The sequence below is a fragment of the Leuresthes tenuis genome, unplaced genomic scaffold, assembly GCF_036924035.1.
Source record: "Leuresthes tenuis unplaced genomic scaffold, fLeuTen1.0.hap1 SCAF_22, whole genome shotgun sequence".
NCBI classification, from domain to species: Eukaryota; Metazoa; Chordata; class Actinopteri; order Atheriniformes; family Atherinopsidae; genus Leuresthes; species Leuresthes tenuis.
The window spans coordinates 25,789,280-25,811,421 of NW_027325376.1; the positions used below are offsets into that span (position 1 = coordinate 25,789,280).

General features: G+C 41.6%; 1 protein-coding gene across 2 annotated transcripts in view; it reads left to right on the forward strand.

Annotated features, from left to right (window-relative positions):
• Window positions 1–22,142, forward strand: part of focad (focadhesin) — a 70,579-nt gene that overhangs the window by 41,463 nt on the left and 6,974 nt on the right. For both annotated transcript variants that reach the window (XM_072375910.1, XM_072375911.1), the window contains exons 12-35: window positions 1,889–1,993; window positions 2,138–2,239; window positions 2,336–2,463; window positions 4,452–4,578; window positions 4,787–4,921; window positions 8,047–8,097; window positions 8,427–8,510; window positions 10,500–10,641; window positions 10,900–11,088; window positions 13,411–13,532; window positions 13,630–13,722; window positions 14,137–14,225; window positions 15,332–15,373; window positions 15,494–15,602; window positions 15,797–15,913; window positions 16,162–16,400; window positions 16,583–16,672; window positions 16,836–16,983; window positions 20,162–20,281; window positions 20,578–20,700; window positions 20,856–20,933; window positions 21,479–21,550; window positions 21,693–21,795; window positions 22,033–22,113. In XM_072375910.1, coding sequence (XP_072232011.1) covers window positions 1,889–1,993; window positions 2,138–2,239; window positions 2,336–2,463; window positions 4,452–4,578; window positions 4,787–4,921; window positions 8,047–8,097; window positions 8,427–8,510; window positions 10,500–10,641; window positions 10,900–11,088; window positions 13,411–13,532; window positions 13,630–13,722; window positions 14,137–14,225; window positions 15,332–15,373; window positions 15,494–15,602; window positions 15,797–15,913; window positions 16,162–16,400; window positions 16,583–16,672; window positions 16,836–16,983; window positions 20,162–20,281; window positions 20,578–20,700; window positions 20,856–20,933; window positions 21,479–21,550; window positions 21,693–21,795; window positions 22,033–22,113 — 2,689 coding nt within the window. The remainder of the gene's footprint in view (window positions 1–1,888; window positions 1,994–2,137; window positions 2,240–2,335; window positions 2,464–4,451; window positions 4,579–4,786; window positions 4,922–8,046; window positions 8,098–8,426; window positions 8,511–10,499; window positions 10,642–10,899; window positions 11,089–13,410; window positions 13,533–13,629; window positions 13,723–14,136; window positions 14,226–15,331; window positions 15,374–15,493; window positions 15,603–15,796; window positions 15,914–16,161; window positions 16,401–16,582; window positions 16,673–16,835; window positions 16,984–20,161; window positions 20,282–20,577; window positions 20,701–20,855; window positions 20,934–21,478; window positions 21,551–21,692; window positions 21,796–22,032; window positions 22,114–22,142) is intronic.

The following is a 22,142-nucleotide window of genomic DNA, read 5'->3' on the forward strand; positions in this document are numbered from 1 at the left end:
CCCTGGCTCCCGGAGGGCCTCTGCCCTATGCTTATGGGGGCTCTGTCCGGGGGCTTCCTCTGCAGTCTTCTGGGTGGATGCCTGGTTGTCCCTGCGGTGGGCTTCCTGGGTTCTGTGCTCCGTGGGGGCTGCTGGTGGCCTGGGTCTTGTGGCCCTCTCTGCCTGCTTCTGATTGGGGGGGGGGGGGGGGGGGGGGGGGGGGGCTGTGGATTGTGGCTCTGTACACTTATACACTCATAACTAAGCACGGTTACCATGTAGGTCCTGTGCCATGGGTGTTGCATGTTCTCACACACACACACACACACACACACACACACATTTATTAGCCCAGTAGCATGGTAGCTAAGCAGTTGATGTATTATCATGTCGTCTCAGGTCATCTAATATCCACAGCTGTGTTGTATGCGATTGCCGCTTCTTGTGCTTGTTTTTGTTTGTTTGTGTGTTTGTTTTTTCTCTGCTTGTCTGCTTTCAGGTGCTCCTGGTGGCGCTAAGGCTGGATTCCCCTCAGAGGCCATGGATTGTTGTCTGTTTTGTTTTTTACAGGTGTAGCAGCTGGTTGTCTGGTTTTTGTTTCTGTTTTTGTTCTGTTTCCTCTTCTTTCCTCTTCTTCTTTCCTTGTCCCCCGGTCCGGTTCAGTTCTATTACATGTCATATATTGTCAACAGAAATAAATAAATGGGCATCAAGGGGAGCTTTACATTTATAAAACTTCCCTTGGCAAAGCAAATCTGTTTGGCATCAAAGGTATTCAGACTACAATTATGCTGCCATAATGCTGAACAGGACAAGGGGAAAAAAAAATAAATAAACCTTGCTTGCAGCGCCGTTCAGAAATACAGATCTGTGGTTGGAAACGACGGTCTGTTTCTAAAAGCATTCACAAACACTGACTGTTATTTAAAACAAGATCAACCATCTCCCTGCATTATGGTATTCTACAGGAATGAGGTTCAAACAAAGCAGTTCTTGGCTGTTTTTTTGTGGAACTAACTTTGAAACTGCTCTTGCACAAGCCTTCAACCAGCACTGAAACCACTTTGCCCAATAATCGGTAAATCAGAGAAGGAAAGACTTCCCAATGAAGTTTTGTTAAGTGGGTGAAAAATAATATAGGACAAGTCTTAAAAACAGCTGTGGGGTTTTTCTATTAGTAGTACAATACAGTCCAGTGCAGTTGGACTTTGCATTTGCTTTATTTTCCTCTACATACAGTATAACCTGTTTATCGTTGCAGCATGTGTTAAGCTGCAGTAACAAGAGAACTTTGCTGTGTGTGTATTCATTACATTGCAATGATTCAGCAGATTCTTTTATCCAAACTGACTTAAAGGTAAGGAGTGGTTATTAGACAGAATGAGTTTTAGACAGTCTTATTTCAGAGTGGTTTGAAATGTCTTTTTGGGCGCGATCGTACCTACTGAGCATTACCGAGCTCGACTCCATTCAGCAGAGAGGAAAAATTTGATCAGTAAATCTAAATAAGCAGTTCATAAGCACAACAGGGAGTTCTATGGTTTATTTTGTAAATCGTTTACTGAACTTACAAATGACTTCATAGAATAAGGAAGTGTGTTGATGTGTGCGCTGTGCTGCAGAGACGTTGTTGCGACCCTCAGGTGATAATTCTCCCTGACCGGTCAGCCTTGTTTCCACACCTTCTATTGATTTTGACTGGGCTTGTTTTGAAAATTGGTTGAGATGGTGCCAAAAAAACCCAACCTATTATTATCAGTTACAAGGTACTTTGTACAATCGAATACCAACCAAATAAGACTGTACCAAGTAAATGAAAAAACACTGTTTGACTCATAAGTTGGATTTCATGTATGCAGTAAATCAACCTCATGAGCTCTCATACCTAAACTCCAGTGTGTGTCCTCAGGTCCCCCCCCTCATCTCTGTGCTGTTGTTCAAACTGGCCAAGGAAAAGAATCCAAGGCTGGTTCACGCTGTGCTCAACTGCCTGCCCAACCTTGGGACTCATAAGGTACTGACCACCTCTGGTCTCCACTGTCCTAACTTGCAAGTATCATTTGGCATGTGTAATGTCTTAAAAACTACTGTCACACATTCATTTTTTGTGTATACCTTTGCTATTTCATCGGTTTGACCATGTGCTCAATTATTTCAGCTATGCGTCCCCATGGTGCTGCAGACTCTCCACATGCTGGCAAGTGCTCCCAAGCTGAGAGCTGTATCAGTGCGTCTAATGACTGTTCTATGGAAAAAACAGGTCTGTAGAAATAATGACCATCATTACTGTCACACTCATTAATTTAGACCTCTTCTCAAATTTTTCTTTTGTTGCTTTCTTTGTTCGACGCTGAAGGACCGAGTCTACCCAGAGCTGCAGCGTCTACTGGGCCAGCAGGACACCGGGGGGGTGGTGGGGAGGGAAACCCAGTGGGAGCAGATCCTGGCCAGGGCCGCCTGCCTCAGGGACATCTGCAGAGAGAGGTCATAACCACACACACTGACACACATACACTAGCTTTACTTTTAGGAAATTACATTGACTTCTATTAACTATGTAGAGCCTAACATAAGCCTTGACCTAACCTAAATTCACACCTCAGCCCTAATCCTTGGGCCTTATTAGGACTGTGCTTTGGTCCCAGTAGGAACTACTGGTCCCTTAAATGACCTAATGAGGAAACACAGACAAGAATAATTAGTGTTCCTTCCCCTGACAAAAACAGCTGCTTGATTGCTTGATTTAATAAGAAATAAGACTAAACAAAAAGTCATCTTACCATTGTATCATCTTCGTTTACCTCATATTGATTTGAGATATACTCAACATACATCATTGATAATATTGTGAGGCTTAAAATGAAGTAATTATCATGCTGCCACTATTAACAAATAGATTTTTGTACAGTTTGAAGATGTGAATGTTTTTAATATGAAAATGCAAATATTTAACAAGAAATATAAGATATTAACAAAATTTGGTGGATTATGATATAAAAGTGTTCCTATGATTGATAAATTGACATAATGTGATAGATGTATTTTTACATAACTTATTAATGTTTTCATCATATTGGAACTGGTTCCACACATTGTTTGTCATTTCCAAAAAGCACTGACCAAAGTGCTGCCCCACTGATCCATGTCGAGTTGATTCAAAGGGCTTCACGTGACCATTTGTCATGTTTCCGGACTAAAGGCTCTTTCTCAGTATGCTCTGTCAATGATACATTTTCCCTTCTGAAACTGTTCTGGAGAATCTTACCTCTGAAAATATCATTTCTTTTTGTATACTGACAAATGTTGTACAAACCAAATAACTGACTGAAAATCATTTTTTGCCCCAGCTATTACAGTAATAATTCCTTGTGTCAATATTAAACCACAAATAACAACCTGAACTGAGACAGAAAAGACAGTTTAAAAAATAAGTAGTTAACACCAGCTTTGACATTTCCATTGTACTGATTGCAAAATAAGGGGCTGTGTCCACATAGCCATTTTCTTTTCTGATCACTAACACTTCATTTCAGTTGTCAGTGAGTATAGGGCATTAGTGATTGCATACAGCTACCCGGAGGAAAAGCATTTTACCCAGTTTTTTCAGAGCGCTCTGCCATTTTTTGAGTGGCCGTTTTGAGCATTAAAGTTTAAAACCATCATATAGGCAGAAATAGTGACCCCAGTAACAAGGAAATGGAACGTAAAGCAGTTGGGTCTGTGTCTGATTATATCAATCTGTAAGTTTTAGGCTATGACCTGTTGGACAGAAATGATCGGAGCAAAGACAGGAAAACTCATCTGTGGGAGCAGATCATTGAATGTTAACGGAAACAATGATGAGAAAGCTGAAGCAGTCTGTTGAACGTAAATAGGTAGCAGTTTGTCCTGCAGGTGACAGCAAAGCACACGCAGATGCTTTGTGGAGCTGATTGTCTCCCTGAACACTGTTTTCTGGCACTACTAACCCCATGAAAGAAGTATGGCTTCAAATTGTCTTTTGCTCAAGCTAAAACAGGTGTAGAACCAGGCTCTTTCTAATGGTAGCTCTTGTCTATGATATTAATCGTAGCCTACGGCTGTTTCTGACAAATTGGGTCATACACTGACCTCGCCCTGCTCTACAGCTGTCAGACTGAGTTGTGATAATATCTGTTGACAGTTTGATGCTCATGGTGGAAGAACAATGTTAAACAAAAATATCTGACTGGCAAAAAGATGCCACAAAGCAAAGTGGTAAAGTTGGTTGAACATAAAGCAGCGGTTAAAGTGGAGATGTGTTGTCAAAATATCACTGTGTTAGTTTTGAGTGTTTCTTCGATGAAACACTGCTGGAAGCACACTTTTCTGGCAGAGAAAAGGGCAAAGTTGATGCCATTGTCAAAGAAATGTAGGACCTTTTAATACCTTTCTCATTAGTTATTTTTGAAAGACTTTTCAAGTTTGTCTTTGTGTGTGTGTGTGTGTGTTAGGCCTTACCAGCATGGGGGAGACATGTTGGCTGCCATTTCACTCACTCTGAAGCAGTGCAACAAACCAGACCTGGCAACCCCTGCTGCTCTTGCCCTACAAGGCTTACAGGAGCTTTGCCGAGCAGAGGTACTGCACATGCTCCTAATGTGTTTTTCCTTGTGTGTGTGTGTGTGTTTGCAAAATTCTTTAACAGTCTCAGAATAGAGCTTACTGGGTTATCTAGGTAGTTGTTCTGATTAAATCTGAGATTGTTTAGTCAGTTCTCCAGGTTTCAGGTTTGACTTGGTTCTAAGTTTTAGGTTTGCCAATAATTTTTACTTGGCCTGTTTCACAGGTTGTGGACATAATCTCAACATGGAAAAGTCTTGGTCCAGAGCTGAGCTGCGACTCCCGTCCACTAATGGTTAAAGCCATAGCTGAGCTTTTGTCACTGGTTCCCCAGCTCTCTGTCAAGTCAGAGGAGTATGAGGTACCGAATGTAACTCGTTGCCTTTTTAATTGACCTCTTCTTGCAGCCTCTCCTGTCCAAACCATTCTTTAAAATTCTTACATTTTATGATACAGAAAAATAATTTCTGGAAAAGAATTGTCTAATTTCTGAGGTCATAGCTTTTATAAAACTGTGAGTATAAAACAGAGTAAAAGCTACATTCTTATGTTTTTGTGTCTTTGTGTTGGTGCATTTCCTGGACTGACTAATCTGACTCAGTAGCATTACTTGCTTACCTGCTAATAAAAGACTGTTAACCACACCGTTGGCCAGCTGTAAATCAAAGCTAGCTTTCCAAGCTAGCAGCTGGCTAGCCATAGTCTTAGCCAAACCTAAGACTAAGTTTGGCTATATGTTTAATAGATTAAAGGAATATGAACATCGCTTAGAAACAAAAAAGCTTTTTGTAATTCCATCCATCCACTATCTACCGCTTCTCCGGGGGTCGGGTCGCGGGGGCAGCAGCTTGAGCAGAGAAACCCAGACGTCCCTGTCCCCGGCCACTTCCTCCAGCTCTTCCGTTGGGACCCCGAGGCGCTCCCAGGCCAGCCGAGAGACATAGTCTCTCCAACATGTCCTGGGTCTCCCCCAGGGTCTCCTCCCAGTGGGACGGGCCCAGAACACCTCACCAGGGAGGCGTCCAGGAGGCATCCTAACCAGATGCCACCTCATCTGGCTCCTCTCAATGCGGAGGAGCAGCGGTTCTACTCCGAGCCCCTCCCGGATGACTGAGCTTCTCACCCTATCTCTAAGGGAGGCCCAGAAACCCTGCGGAGGAAGCCCATTTCGGCCGCTTGTATTCGCGATCTTGTTCTTTCGGTCAACGTTTTTTGTAATTCCACATGCTATTAATTTAAAAACTCTATTTAAAAATAAAAATATAAAAAATGTTTGCAGTGACTGAGCACAGCCTCCGTATGCTACCTGAGGTTAGCTGACTTGGTAGAACTATGCACAGAAACCAGACCAGTATTTGTGTTAATCGACCATAAGTGGCAACTCTAGCTGGGAATATTGCACGTATGAATGTAGATAAAATTTGGACAGAAGCTTTCTATCTTCCCTCCTTTCAGTCTTGTATGTACAGAGCTATGCATAAGTCTTGAGGTACAAGTAATTTATTTAAATATTTGGAAAACAGGAATTGGGTGCAGCTCATCACTGAAATGTGCAAACATAAATGGCACATAAGGCAAGAACATCAGAGTTTGTTCTTATAAGCTTGAAGGTCAGTATTTGAGCACCTTTATTCTCCAACACAGCCTGAACCCTCTGAGACAAGCTTTCTGTCATTTCTTTAAGGAGTCTTCAGGAATAGTTCTCCAGGCTTCTTGAAGGACATCCCAAAGCTCTTCTTTGGATGTGGGCTGCCTTTTGTTCCGTTCTCTGTCAGATGATCCCACACTGCTTCAATAATGTTGAGGTCCGGGCTCTGGGGAGGATTCATCCCTCCATAAGACCTGTTGCCACTGATTTTCAGTCCACTTCTTGTGTCATTTGGCACAGCTCAGCCTTTTCTCCCTGTTTCCCTTCCTTAAGAATGGCTTCTTGACAGCCACCCTTCCATGGAGACCATTTCTGATGAGGCTTGGGCCAACAGTAGATGGATCAGCTGAAGGTCCAGATGCATCTCTCAGGTCCTGTGTCAGGTCTTTGCTGGATTTTTTTCCTATTTAGTAAGGACATCAATAGTAGTGGCTCCTGACAAATTTCTAAGGGGCGGCAACAGTAGCGATGATGACTAAAGTGACCTGTTCACATTAAATCACATTTTTCACTTTTAAAAAGAATGCAGGGAAAACAGAAAAGTGCATTCTCTATTCCACAGCCTTCAGCCACGACTTCGCATAAACCAACTCCTGCAAAATTTCCGGTTGTAGACTTTATTTTTCTCCTTGGTCTGCTGGTTGATCATAAAGTCGGGCTTGTCGGGCCCCAGCTCTTTAATCTGGATTTTCTCCTCCATTTCTTTCAAACGGGTAGATAGATAAGGATCTCACCGAATTCGGTGGAAGATGCACCTCGCTCGTGAAGTTCGCCATCATCCCGCTGATTTACCATGCTGCACAAGCCTTTTTTAACCTGAAATCTCCTGCTGGAGACCATAAAATTTGTGACACCGATTGGCCTAATATTTATCAATTTGCCCTGGCAACAGTACACGATTGGCTGTTTGGCTGCACTGCTGACAGAAACGAGACGAGTCTGTCTGTGGAAATTCACTGGTGAATGAATGTCAGCAGGTGGGAAATGTAGTGTATACAATTCATATTGCATGTAGGCACACACTAGTGTGTAAACCGACATTTTTAACTGAATGTGTAAGAATATATTTTACATTTCCCATCATCTTATCAGGGAGGGCGGCGCCCCCTATGGGTCGACCGTCACTGGACATCACTTTCAGATATTGTTCATCTGCTGTAGATAGTTTTTTGAGCCTGACACTTCTTCTTTTGTCCAGTTTTAAGGACACACTGCACACCATGCTGAGATATGCCAACGTTTTAGCTAATAGCTCTTGTTGGTAGAAAAATACAATTTTCTGTCTGTCAAACTGTGTTATCTTTGGCATTTTTCATAGATACAACTAAAGAAATGGGAACAAATGATGTGTCTTTGTAAAAGGCTGCTCGTAACAAAGTGCCTAATTGGTCCATTCCTAAGTTGTGTGTTATGTGTAGACACAACACTGGTCCATCCCTTGAGTTAGTTGTTTTTTTATGTTAGAATAAACATAACTTCTCAAGTACAAAGACTGGACTAAAATGAGGAAAAGTAGCCAATGATCAAAGAAAAACTTCAGAAATCCTTGAGAGCTATTGCTTTAGACTACGTTAAAATATTAAAAGAAAGTCTGGCTGCTTGGAAGCAAAATTTAAAGAGATGAAGGGTGGGTCAACACTTCTGCCTAGTTCTGCATGTGAAGCTTGCTTAACCGAGTTTAACCCAGTGCTGAAGTGGAATTGGCGTTCTTCTTCGTGTGTCGTTGGAGAAAAAATGTCCTCATAGTTACTAAGGCCCAGACTTACTGAATGGGGTTGTTCGCTCTTTCATTAAAACTCTACAATAAAAAAGAAAGTATCTCTTTTTTTTTCTCCTAGAAACTCAAAGATGAGGTGGTCAGCTTCCTCTGGAATTATGCTACAAGCAAGGTCTGTATACTGGTGTGTGTGTGTGTTTGTGTGCATTCTCTCTTACAAATTCTTGACTGAGCATTGTTTGGCTATTATTTTTTGTATTTCAAAGGGTTTGACAGATAATTCCTATGCCCCTCTCAGATTAGACAGAAAAAATCCAACACACAATTAAGCACAGCACATCCAGTGATGCAGCTTTGGGTGCAACACATTTCTGCTCAGAACTCAGTCACAGAGGAAACCATGTGAAGAAGTTTCTAAATCTACAGTGTGCTGGCACTTCATATTCATATCTTCTTGTGTATGAAAGAGTGAACAAGCTGACTTTGCATTTGCTGGAACAGGATCCAGAGGTGTCCAGCTGTGGCTACAAAGCTTTGGCAGGCTTTCCTGAAACAGTTCATACAATATTTCACCTTCCTGAGGCGGTAAGATTCCTGCTCCACTCCCAATAAGCGTACAACTTAACATTTTGTATTGAAATGTTTTCTGCTATATTAGCTGATTTTTTTTCTCTCGACCATCTTCACAGATGTGAACATTTTTCCATTTAGTAGTTGTGATTATGCAGTAAGTGACTTTGTGCACAAAGCTTCAAACTATCATCATAAATTTAGGAGAATTCTAGTGAATACTACTTGGCAGTAAGCCATCCAAAAACAAAACTGCATGATAATATTTCCAAATAGGATCAATGAAGGTCAGGCTTCGCTTTTGGTTTGTTCCTGTGTTTTCTTTAGGCTTTGAGATTCTGACATGAAAAACATTTGCTTGCATGGGCAACCAGTGATTGCAAGTTTGTTTTTGTAATAGTGGGTTCCAGCGTTGCCCTGGTGCTTCCCTATTGATGCTGCAGAGTAAGAAAAGAGAACAATTTCTGAATGGGAAAACTCAAAATAAAAATGCCAGCAAGAAGTCGCATAAGGTTTATCGAACACAATTTAAGTCTTGTAGAAAGATAGCTTACCAAGGAAGCATGAAACATTTAATTTGCTATTACCATTATTGGCAGTTTTTTTTTCTTTAGGGAACTGTATAACTGCTGATGGGAATTTTCTGTTGAAGGGGAACTCCGGTATTTTTAAACCTAGACCTTATTTCTGGCATGAAATACGTTTATCTACTCACCGAGAACAGTTTGGTGAAAGTCGGCGTCCTTCGGAAGCAATTTAGAAAACTTGCAATCGGCATATATCCATATAACGGAGTGAACGGGGCTTAGAGAATGCAGCCTCTAAATAAGGCATTATCTGTCTTTATTTCACCAATACTTTAAGAAGAATGAATGAATGAACGTGTGCTATAGCTCTGTTAGCTCATAGCTGCTGTTATGTGGCTACTTGCAGCTATAGGAGAGTTAACGGAGGTAATTCTACACAGGCACTCTACTGGGACCACTTCATCCACACGCCCCCCTGCAGCACAGTTTATTCACTCCGTGCTCTGTGACAGTCGGCTAACTTCACACAGAGTTTGCTACTGCTAGTTCTGTGCAACATGGCAGGATATTTATCAAATTTTGACGACGTCAGGGGTTAGTGTGTGTAGAATTCCCTCTGTTAGCTCTCCTATAGCTGCAAGTAGCCACATAACAGTAGCTATGCGCTAACAGAGCAATAGCACACTTTCGTTCATTCATTCTTCTTAAAGTATTGGTGAAATAAAGACAGATAATGCCTTATTTAGAGGCTGCATCGTCCCTACCCTGTTCACTCTGTTATATGGATATACGCCAATCACGAATTTTCTAAATGGCTTCCGAAGAACGCAGACTTTCACCAAACTGTTCTCGGTGAGTACATCATGCCAGAAATAAGGTCTAGGTTGAAAAAAAAAAGTTCCCCTTTAATGGTAAAGTAAAAGAGCAAAAACAACTGTTCTGACTTCCCTTCTAAGGTACAGTGAATCAAGTTGTGGGTGGAGATAATAATTCGAAAATTTGTATAATTCTTATAATTCTGATTCTAATCATTCAAAATAATTCCACTTTGAGCACCCTGCTGATAAATGGATTGTACTTGTATAGCACTTTTCTAATTTAGCTGATGTAGTGACACTGCCTGCCATATTCACTTATTCACTCACACAGATGGATGAGGGTGCATGGATGGATGCATTGGTGTATGAATGATTTAGATGGCTCCTTAGTGACACATTTTCAGTGACAGAGTTGCGTTTCAGTTACAGGTTTTGAGTTAGTAGTCATTTCAGAGGCTTAAAGGCTGGGTTTCAAACATCAAAAAAGTTTTTTTTTCATGATGTGTTCTTTTAAATTCTAATGTTTTTGTTTCTTCAGAATGACAACTGGCCTTTTCAGTTCCTTTTTTCATTGATTGCAGGGGGGGCTCTAATGTTTGTCTTAGCTTTAGCATTTAAACAGTCTTGATGATTCAGCTGTTTCTCTGTTCGCTATGTAGACCAGACCAGCCAAGAAGATCCATGAAAATGAGGAGGAGGATGAAAAGAATGAGGAGAAGGAGGACGAGGAGGAGAATCTCACCATTCCAGGCTCATCTTACGTGAAACTGATGGCTCTCACCTCAATATCTGTTCTACCAGGTGCATTAAACTTCATCAAATCTCATCTTATTCTCTGGCATTGGCACATGTGGGTAGCTTGTGGTACAGCAGGTAGCTTCAGTCTATTTCTCTGGGTTCGGTCTCCAGCTGTAATGATTCCAGCAAGACCAGGTAACCCGTTAAAGATTATTGGCAGTCTATATGGTAAGAATACTGAACTAATCCATTCCTCCTGAGGAATTGTAACTTGTAATGTTTTTCTGCATTTGCTCATTTTGAGCCTGTTTTTCTTCTCAGCCTTTGAGCTCTTCCTGACATCACTGGTGAAACAGGAGATGAGTCAGATGCCACGAGGAGTGTACTTCTCTGCCCTGAGAGGGGTCAGCCTGCGGTCAGATCAGGGTAAAACGGTGGCTGGAATCCCATCATTCATGCTCATGACCTATGAGAAAAACAAGCAGCCTGGGCTGAAGCCTGGACTTGCAGGTGATTAAATCTATGTACATTTAGATTGTTTTGGTGATGTTTACTTTCCTCTGTGGTAACATCTACAGTTGTTTTTGGAGATTTTAGCATATGACTTTATGTCCATTATTGTGTCCACCTTCTTGCATGGGAACTGATGTAAAGATGTTACACAATTACAATTGTCTGAATTTATAGCTGACCACCAAAAATTTGTGATGATCTTATTTGTTTAAATGTGTGGATTTACCGTTAGAAACTAGACAGTATCACTAGATACCTATAATCACGGGTGAGTTTTTTCATTTATTTTCTTTACTTTTCCTAATGGTAATGCCTAAGATTTTGTGCTCTGATAGAGCTTCATGCTGTAGCTGATGATGGAGACAGTTAGACACATATCATTTTGTGAGACAATGAACAGGCCAGGGAAATCACTGTGTGCTGACATAAAACTGTACCAAAGTCAAGTAGAGTGTCTTTGTATAGCAAATTTCATGTACAAAACATTTCTAAGTGCTTTACATACAATAAAAGCATTGCAGCGGGAGGTAGAAGAAGCATTAAAAATATATTAAAGAATATTAAGAGAAAGAAATTAAATAATTCAAATGAATTCTAGAGTCTAAATAAGTGAAAAGATATCGTGGCGATTTCATGCATAGACACATGAGAAAACGAATGATTTTAACCTGGATTTAAAAATGTCTACATTTGGTGACAGTTTAATCTCCTCTGGCAGTTTGTTCCACTTGTTTGCAGCATAACAGCTAAATGCTGCTTCTCCAGGTTTAGTCTGGACTCTGGACTGGACCAGCTGACCTGAGACCTTGGATCTAAGAGCTCTGCTGGGTTTATATTCTCTGAACATATCACAGATGTATTTTGGGCCTAAACCGTTCTGGGATTTGTAAACCATCAGCAGGCTTTTAAAATCTATTCTGTGACTGACTGGAAGCCAGTGTAAAGATTTTAAAACTGGTGTGATGTGTTCAGATCTCTTAGTCCTGGTTAAAACTCAAGCAGCAGTGTTCTGGATGAGCTGCAGATGTTTAAAGCTCTTTGTGGGAAGTCCAGTTAAAAGACCATTACAATAATCGAGTCTACTGGAGATGAATGCATGGATGAGTTTCTCCTGGTCTTTTTGGGAAAGAAAACCTTTAATTCTGATGTTTCTGAGTTGGTAAAAAGCTGCCTTGGTGACAGCTTTGATGTGGCTGCTGAAAGTCAGATCTGAGTCTATCAACACTCCAAGGTTACCAACTTGGTCAGTGATTGTAAGGGCCTGAGTCTCAAGATATTTACAAATGCTGACTCTCTTCTCTTTGCTACCAAACAGAATTATCTTAGTTTTGTCTTCATTTAATTGTAGAAAATTCTCTCTCATCCAGGAGTTTATTCCCTCCAGACACTGACACAATATGTCTGCTGGGCTGCAGTCGTCTGGTGACAGAGACACATAATGTTGTGTATCATCTGCATAACTGTGATAATTGATGTTAAAGTTCGGCAATATCTGACCCAACATATACAAGTTAAACAGAAGAGGTCCAAGAATTGACCCCTGGGGGACTCCACAAGTCATGGCCACTCGCTCGGATTCATAGCTGCCAATTGTCACAAAATAACTCCGGCCTTCTAAATAGGACCTGAACCAGTTATGGACCGCTCCAGAAACTCCAAACCAGTTTTCCAGCTGGTGCAACAGGAATCTGCAATCTACAGTATCAAATGCAGCACTGAGATCCAACAGAACCAGGACTGAAACATAACCACAATCAGTATTCAACCTAATGTTGTTTAACACTTTGACCAGAGCTGTTTCAGTGCTGTGATGACGTTGGAAGCCTGATTGAAAGTTATCAAGACTTCCATTTTCATTCAGAAAGTCGTTGAGCTGGTTAAATGCAACTTTCTCAATAATCTTGGATATAAAAGAGAGGTTAGAGACAGGTCTGTAGTTGTTCATCACAGAGGCGTCTAGAGTTCTCTTCTTTAGGAGTGGCTTAATGGCAGCTGTCTTTAGTGACTTGGGAAAATGCCTGATGCCAGTGAGCTGTTAACTATTTGTAGGAGATCACTTTCTACTGAAGTAAAAACAGTTTTTAAAAAGTCAGATGGTATTATGTCCAGAGTGCAGGTTGTTGATTTCAGATGCCTAACTGTTTCCTCCAGGACTTTTAAATAAACAATATTAAATTGTGACATAACGCATTAAAAGATTAACAAATAACAAATAGACGTTTTTGGACTTTGGAAATGAGCAGTGTAGTTTGGGTTTTAGTTGGTGTAGCAGGAGAGTTTAAGCTTTTATTTTTTTTTAAAGTTTTTGTTGTGTTTTAGCTGGACTCTTGCTGTGTTACGAGCTTCCTGTGCAAACAGACCGTGACGGCAAACCAATCGATCGCTTCCTAGTCAGCCGAAGCCGCAGCTACCAGCAGACCCTGAAAGCCCTCATCCATGAAGTACAACTTCCCCAATACTTCTCTTTAGTGTGGTTACCATATGAAAAATGAACTGTATCATAACTATAACTTTGATTCTGCTTCGTTTGGCGTGTAGGTGAACATTCAGCCCTCGGAGTGGCACCGTGCTCTTCTCCTGCCCCAGGCGTGGAGAGGTTATATGAGCCGAGCTTTCCACGCCGTCCTGCAGGTTTGTGCTCATGGAAGTATGAGATTATACTGATTAAAATAAAATGAAAAGAAAAAAAACAATTCAATGAGAAAGCTGTATTTCTCAACTACAATACCAACCAAACCTTTGGACCCGTCTCTAAATTCAAAATCAGTGTTTTGATCACATGGTAATATTTGCATGTATAACAGCACATGTTCTTTCAATTTAGTTAAGCCAAAATGCTTGTGCAGTTACAAGTTAAAGTCGAGACAAGACACATTATTTGCAAACTCAGCCATCAGTGCAGTCTGAGGACTTCTGCTTTCAAGCACAACTCTAACACACACAGTGTGGAGTGTTTCTTTGTGTTTGATGAAAGGAATTCAGTGTTTTATATGATGAACTACTGTTAACTCTTATTTGATCTGAGTTTAATTTGTTTTTGTTCAGGGTCGACGTGCTGATTTGGAAATGCAACAGAAACAGGGCAAAGAGAACCCACAGGAGCTGCAGTACAAGCAGCACTGTGCCTGGCTGTGGTGAGAATCTCTTATTTAGACATGTATAACATTTACTACTCAGTGGCCTTCAAACCTTGTAGGTTGTAGTCTATTTCTTTTCTATTTATTTAACTTCAACAAAAGAAATGAGAATAACAAAACAAAAAAAGGAAGCTTGTTATTATCCCTTTTTCTTCATTCTATTTCTTGATTATTTGTGTGTAAAGTTGACAACCATTTCTTAGCAGCCTATTTGCTAAAGTATTGCATCAGTTTCTGTCCTTTAATGTCAGAACAATAATGATATGTACTGAATGTAGGCAGATAATGCAAAATGATTACTCTACATGTCATTTTTTAAATATTTCAACCTCAGTTTAAGTACCTATTTTTTGAAAATGTGAAAAAGTTACATTTGGTTGCAAAAACTGCCCCAACAATGCTTCAAACAAGCAGCTGCAATGCTCTGATCTTGCTGTTCCAACAATGCTTCAAACAAGCAGCTGCAATGCTCTGATCTTGCTGTTCCAACAATGCTTCAAACAAGCAGCTGCAATGCTCTGATCTTGCTGTTCCAACAATGCTTCAAACAAGCAGCTGCAATGCTCTGATCTTGCTGTTCCAACAATGCTTCAAACAAGCAGCTGCAATGCTCTGATCATTCTGTTGTGAGTATCAATAAGAAAATAAAGAAAGTTGCCTTCCTTTATTACTTTCTTTTTTGCAGCAAACAAGTCAGCTCTGTGTAGGAAGAGGTGTCCAAAAGGTTGAGAAAAGAAAAGTTTCAAAATCCATAGTGAAATGTATGAAAATCCAACAATAAATAGATTAAAATAGAGTCGGGTAGAAAATACAGCGGATGATGCAACAGATGATGACTACCAAGGTTTCAGTATCTGCACAAAGGATGAACCATTAACAGGAAAATATGATACAAGTTCTTCTTAAAGCCTCACATTTATACAACACATGCAAAGCGAAAGGGAATGAAGCAGGTCACACAGCAAACATCTGCTATGTGAGCCAGGGGAGTGATGCTCTCATCTGACATGAAAGGGTTTGTTCATAGATCGCTGCCTCTTTCATTTCCTTTCATCTGCTCCCCCTCATCTTTTTTGTTGTCTTATTTTTGTCATCCATCTCAGGGCCAGAAATCAGCTGACAGACGTCATTAAAGCTGCTACAAAGTAAGTCCTTTGCTTATGTTAAAGGTGTTTTAGATCCACAGTAATCATTTAGGGACTGTGTAAAGTTGAACCTGAAGAACTGACACATGTCTTACTGCTGGATGGTTCTGTGGTCCTCAGGGACAGTCCTGTTGTTCAGGGAAACTCCATCCTGGCTCTGAGCGGCCTGGCCGTTGTCCTCGCTAAGTATGAGAGCAACCTGCCTACTGATAGCAGCGGCAGCCTTGGGGTAAGACTCTGTGTGACTTATCATGCAATATTTTTGTCAGTGCATAACATACATAACTCCAGTTCGGTTTTAGTTCCAGTTTGTTAAACCTAAGATCACAGCCATTATTAAAACCTTTGAGTTGAACTTGTACACTCTTTACGCTGGGATTAGAACACAGAAAAAGCTTTCAAAATGTGGTTTTGTCATCGTAGGCTGGACCAGAGTTTGTGCCCACTACCAGCTGGTTGGCCATGGTGTTCGACACCTTGCTGAGCATCATCAGCAGCAGCTACAAGGCCAAAGGACAAGTATTTCCATGGTTCCTGCATGTAAGTTTCATCGGAACATCTTACACTGAGGCTGTCACAGCCTCCAACCCCCTTATTTTGGCAGACCTGACCTAACAATATATACTAACTGAAGTCTACACAGTCAGTTCTTTGCTTCATGGGAACTGACGTTCAAAATTCATATTGGATGGGAGTCAGAATGAAAAAATAATCCGAGCTGAACAGAATTTGTCATTAGCTTGTATCTGAAGGTGGACAATTCCAGTTAAGACTTTCCTCCTTCTTAGCGCTCCTACTCAGGTGAGAACACAGCGAGTGCCATAGCTCGCTCCTGTGCCAGCCTGGCCTTGTCCCTGCTTGTTCCGGTGCTGGTGGTGTGGCAGAGGGATGGTCTGGTCCAGGTCCTGTCAGCGCTGCAAGCTGGTTTGCCGGGCTCTTCCACTGCTGATGACTCCCAGGCTGTCCAGTTCCACTCTGGCCTTGCGCTCGGCATGGTGCTGTCCAGTCTGCACCACCAACGCCTCAGGTACACAGTCTGCATGAGGAAAGTACTCCCTCAGAAATCAAAACAATTTTGTTCTCTGTTTAAAGTGCGTTGACATGACCTGTTGTGAGTGGGGAACTCTATACTGTAAATAAAGTGACTTAAACCGAATTGTTTAACTCGGTTAATTTGACACTAACTGTCAATCTGTTTGTGTCATTCAGTGACGTCTCTGCTCAGAAGGACACTGATCTTATCATCGGCTCACTAGAAGCTCTGGAAAGTTGCTCATTCAACCCCACCCTGGAATACAAGTCGGTTCTCTGTACTGTACAGTAGCTTAAAACCTGTTTTGAATTACATCCTACATTTGGGGGTGACAGTAAACTTGGAATTTGTGAATCTAATTAAGAATTGTTGGAATCAGTTTAGATTTTGTTTTTAAATGCTGAAGAGGTTCTTCTTCCCTTTCCCCAGCACTGGCTGCCTGTTGGGTCTGGGTCTGGTGCTCTCATCCCTCTGCAGTAGTGCACAGATGGACCAACACATTCACGTGAGCCAAACCCTTGACAAACTACTGGCCAACCTGCAGGACAGCAGTGGGCAAGGCCGCATGCTGCAGGAGGTACAGCAGTCCAACACCACACCCTAATGCTTCTTGACTGAAACCATATATAGCACGTACAGCTCATTTCTTTCTGTAGGTCTTTAAGACTCTAAAGTTTTAGTAACAAAGTCAGTCCACTCAAAGTCAACTTCCTTGCAACCATTAAAGTTACAGTTCTTAGTATTCATAATAATGGAACCCAACTCTGTTTTATTTCTGCCAGTGAAGCTGCTAAAGGCAAGTGTGCTGTTGTGCAATATTAGTTAACTTTTCTACCAGTTAATGCTGGATTAATTAGTAGGCAGGCATCATGGGTTAACCTTTCTCAATCCTGCTCCTGCTAACATGAGATTTGCTTTGGGTTACAAATCCCATTACAACCTTTGGTGTTATCCACCAATCATCCGAAGGTTCATCTTTGGTCCTGATGACACGTGTCTTACAGGTTTGACTGTTTTTGTGCCAATGCTAATCTAAAAATGACATCATCAGCCTCGTGAAGTTTGGCAGCATCTTTTAAAAGCATGTTGAACTGTTAGAAAAGTTTGAAGCAAACCATTTTAAATTTTCTGATCAATAGATATCAGGATGAATGTATCAAAGAAAAAGCAAACAAGCTTAGAAATCTTATGAAAAATCCGATACTAACTTTGTCTGATCTTACTAGAATAATCTACCAAACATGCTCTTATTTATAGCAACAAAATAACACAGCAATAAAGAAAGGCCCAGAGCTATCAGCATTACCATGACTAAGTGCTGACTCTGTACCGTAGTACCAGCATGAAGCCAATTCAATTCAATTCAGTTTCAACTCAGTTTATTTATATAGCACCAAATTACAACAATTGTCATCTCACGGCACTTATAATATAAAATAATAAAGTCCAATTCAAGCCAATTGGAATTCTATTCATTGTAATCATAATCCAATTCATTCATATAAAGCCAATTCAAAAAACAATATCCGAGCTAAGGAAACCAACAGATTGCACCGAAACTTGTCTTCAGTCCAATCTCCCGTCCTGAGCCTGAGGGACTGTGGAAAGGAACGACTCCCTTTAACAGGAAGAAACCTCTGGCAGAACCAGAACCAGGAAGAAACCTCTGGCAGAACCAGGAAGAAACCTCTGGCAGAACCAGGAAGAAACCTCTGGCAGAACCAGAACCAGGAAGAAACCTCTGGCAGAACCAGAACCAGGAAGAAACCTCTGGCAGAACCAGAACCAGGAAGAAACCTCTGGCAGAACCAGAACCAGGAGGAAACCTCTGGCAGAACCAGACCCAGGAAGAAACCTCTGGCAGAACCATAACCGGGAAGAAACCTCTGGCAGAACCAGAACCAGGAGGAAACCTCTGGCAGAACCAGACCCAGGAAGAAACCTCTGGCAGAACCATAACCGGGAAGAAACCTCTGGCAGAACCAGAACCAGGAAGAAACCTCTGGCAGAACCAGACTCAGGAAGAAACCTCTGGCAGAACCAGACTCAGGAAGAAACCTCTGGCAGAACCAGAACCGGGAAGAAACCTCTGGCAGAACCAGAACCAGGAAGAAACCTCTGGCAGAACCAGACTCAGGAAGAAACCTCTGGCAGAACCAGGAAGAAACCTCTGGCAGAACCAGAACCAGGAAGAAACCTCTGACAGAACCAGAACCAGGAAGAAACCTCTGGCAGAACCAGACTCAGGAAGAAACCTCTGACAGAACCAGACTCAGGAAGAAACCTCTGGCAGAACCAGAACCAGGAAGAAACCTCTGACAGAACCAGAACCAGGAAGAAACCTCTGGCAGAACCAGGAAGAAACCTCTGGCAGAACCAGAACCAGGAAGAAACCTCTGGCAGAACCAGACTCAGGAAGAAACCTCTGGCAGAACCAGAACCAGGAAGAAACCTCTGGCACAACCAGAACCAGGAAGAAACCTCTGGCACAACCAGAACCAGGAAGAAACCTCTGGCAGAACCAGAACCAGGAAGAAACCTCTGGCAGAACCAGACTCAGGAAGAAACCTCTGGCAGAACCAGACTCAGGAAGAAACCTCTGGCAGAACCAGAACCAGGAAGGGTGTCCATCCGCCTCGACCAGCTGGGGTTTGAGAAGACAGAAAAGAGGGAAAAGAGGGGGAAAAACACCATAACGCCATTCAAAGGATATCTGTTGGAACAGGGAAACACAAGTTAATAACCACAATAATGTCACATGTACATAATATCATTTGAGAAATTAAACAGGGGGAAAAAAGAGAGCAAAGTGAGGAAAGGTGTGACAGATGAGGTCCCCCAGCAGTCTAAGCCTATAGCAGCTTAACTATGGGATGTTTCAGGATCACCTGAGCCATCCCTAACTATAAGCTTTATCAAAAAGGAAAGTTTTAAGCCTAATCTTAAAAGTGGAAAGGGTGTCTGCTTCCCGGACATTTACTGGCAGCTTATTCCACAAGAGAGGGGCCTGATAACTGAAGGCTCTGCCTCCCATTCTACTTTTAGAAACTCTGGGACCAACAAGTAAACCTGCAGTTTGGGAGCGAAGTGCTCTGTTAGGAAAATATCTTTCAATGAGATCTTTAAGATATGATGGAGCTCGTCATTAAGAGCTTTATATGTGAGGAGAAGAATCTTAAATTCTATTCTGAATTTAACAGGGAGCCAATGAAGAGAAGCTAAAACTGGAGAAACATGATCTCTCCTGTTAGTTCTCATCAGAACTCAGCCACAGTTAGAAGACAAAATAAGTTCAGTTAGCTGACTACATGACATGTAAGTAACAGCCCGACAGGACTTGCAGGATCCAAAATTCAATGCAGCTCTCTGTGTTGAAGTTCCAGGTTTACTGCATGTCACTGGGCTTTGGAAATGTCGGGGTTTTGGATTTGGAGTTCTTTATATATTGTTATTGGCAGTGACTGTATTCTTTCCTGTATTCTTATAACTTGTTTAATTCCATTTACTCATCTGTTTTTACTGTTTCAGTTTTGACTTGGTCATGACAACATGATCAGCAGCTAATTAAATGATTTTATTCCAGTGTGTCTCTTTTTCTTGCTTCTTAATGAAAATGTTGTATTTTGTATGACTGTAAAAGTGACGCAGGAATGCTTACTGACTTACTGACAGGAAGAGCAATTGAGAACAGAATGTCTCCTGCACCCTGACATGTTGTGATGTGTCACTGGTTCTTTTTTTGTCTACCTGGTCAGGTCTTGTCTTACTCGGTGGCATGTGTGAGCGTCTCTGCCTTCAGTGGAGGTCTTATTGATTCTGCCAAGGCTGAGGAGGTCATGAACACTCTGCGCACCCTGACTGAGGAGAGCCAGCAGGTCAGGAGGAGGGGACAGTGTGCATGTGATTGTTTTGCAGGAATTGGTCGGGACTGGTTAGTCCAACCTTCTACATTGAACATACAAGCTGGTTGACCTGGCCTTTTGGGACTGTAGGTTGTGCAGAAATCCCCAGTCATGGTCTTAACTAATTTTTGCTCATGAAATGAAATAATTTTCACAAGGTTTAAAACATTATTTTTAGCAGAGGAGGACTTTAACTTGCCAATTACAGAAGTTCCATACTGATTTTTGAGTAATTTTGGGGCATTCTAAAGTTTACCCAATGTCTTCAGACCCCAGGCTTCTCACTGGCTCTTGGATTGGTTGTCCACGGCCTGTCAGTGTCTGGCCATGGTAAAGCAGAGGACATCCACCCTCGTCTACTGGCTGCTTGGATCAAGATCTTGCTGGCTGAGGTACAAAAACAAATCAATTATTATTTTTGCAGTCATTGCAGACATGCATCTTCTTAGCTTCATCAGAATGTGGGTTGCTGACAGCAATGAACGTAGTCCTATTTTCTGGACTTTTTACATACAGCAGTGTGCAGAGAAGCTGTCTTGTGTTTCAGGGTTGTCCCACTATGCAGCGACTGGCTGCTGCCAACGGCCTGGTAGCTTTAGTGGGATCAGAAAGTTACCTCATTCAGGTAAGAAATTTTCCTGAGTGTTTGAGACATGCGGATGACATTAGAGCAGTTTCTGGTCCTTTGGCTTCCTGCCCTGCACATTTTTTGTTTCCTGCTCCAACACAGTTGATTTAAATATGGGTCAGCTTGTAAGCTCTTCATTAAGCTCTGCAGAGAACTGATGATTTCTATTTATATTTAGTCATTTAGCAGTCTGATAAAAGCCTGTTCATTTGAATATGATGTGTTTAAATGGGAAGCATATAAATCATGAAGAGAGGGGGGCCTGAAATCAAGGACTGGAAGGTGCTGCATTAAAGGATCCCAGAGACCAGGACCTGCATTTATCAGGCTGCTAAAGTCTGCTGTTAATAAAAATGTCAGCTCACTGTATAAGAAATGGCAACATTCTTCCCCTCTAAATGACATTTTGAAATATGCAAAGTGAATGTCTCAGCTTTGGAGTTCGGGCACTGTTGGTGTTAGAGCACTGTCGGGTTTTTCTAGAACAGCCGTCAGTCTCAGACATCAGTTTCTGTTCATCTGTATGTTTTGTGTTGTTACAGCTGAAGAGTGAGTTGGAGCTTTCCTCCCAGCAGCAGAGCAGACTGAATGAGGTCATTCGTGCCATCACGCAGGTTAGTTGTTCTACTCATCATTGTCTTGCCTATAATTTGCAAAACCTGGGGACTATTTTTGGTTGCTGTTAATTGCTGCCTTTCTTTTTGCGCGTTCATGCAGCTAAAGCATGACAACAGTTTTTTTGGCTTTCTGTTGCAGATAATAACCTTTTCTGGAGCCATTGGTTTGCAGTCCAACAGCGCCTGTTTGGTGGGCCACTTGCATTTGGCGCATGTGTCCACAAGTCACAGTCACACAGCAGGTAACATGAATGCACATCTGGGCTCATTGTTCAGGAATGAATGTGGACCAGTCAAATTCTTCCACAGTTGTTAATGATGGATAAAACTGTCATGACATTGTGTGTAAGTGTAATGTTTCTTGTGGTCATTTGACATTGAGAAAGTCAATTCAGTCAATTTCTAGAATGTGTTTATATGTTCAAGTTTAGCTTGATATACCCCCCCCTCTCTTTTTTTTCTTGCTTCTATGCTCTCAGTTCCTCAGAATTTCAGTTATCTCTCAGAGAAAAGTGTCATCAGATCCATCACAGACTTTGTTACAGAAGCGGGAAAGAAAGGTTTGTGCACTTAAATGTACATTCGGGAC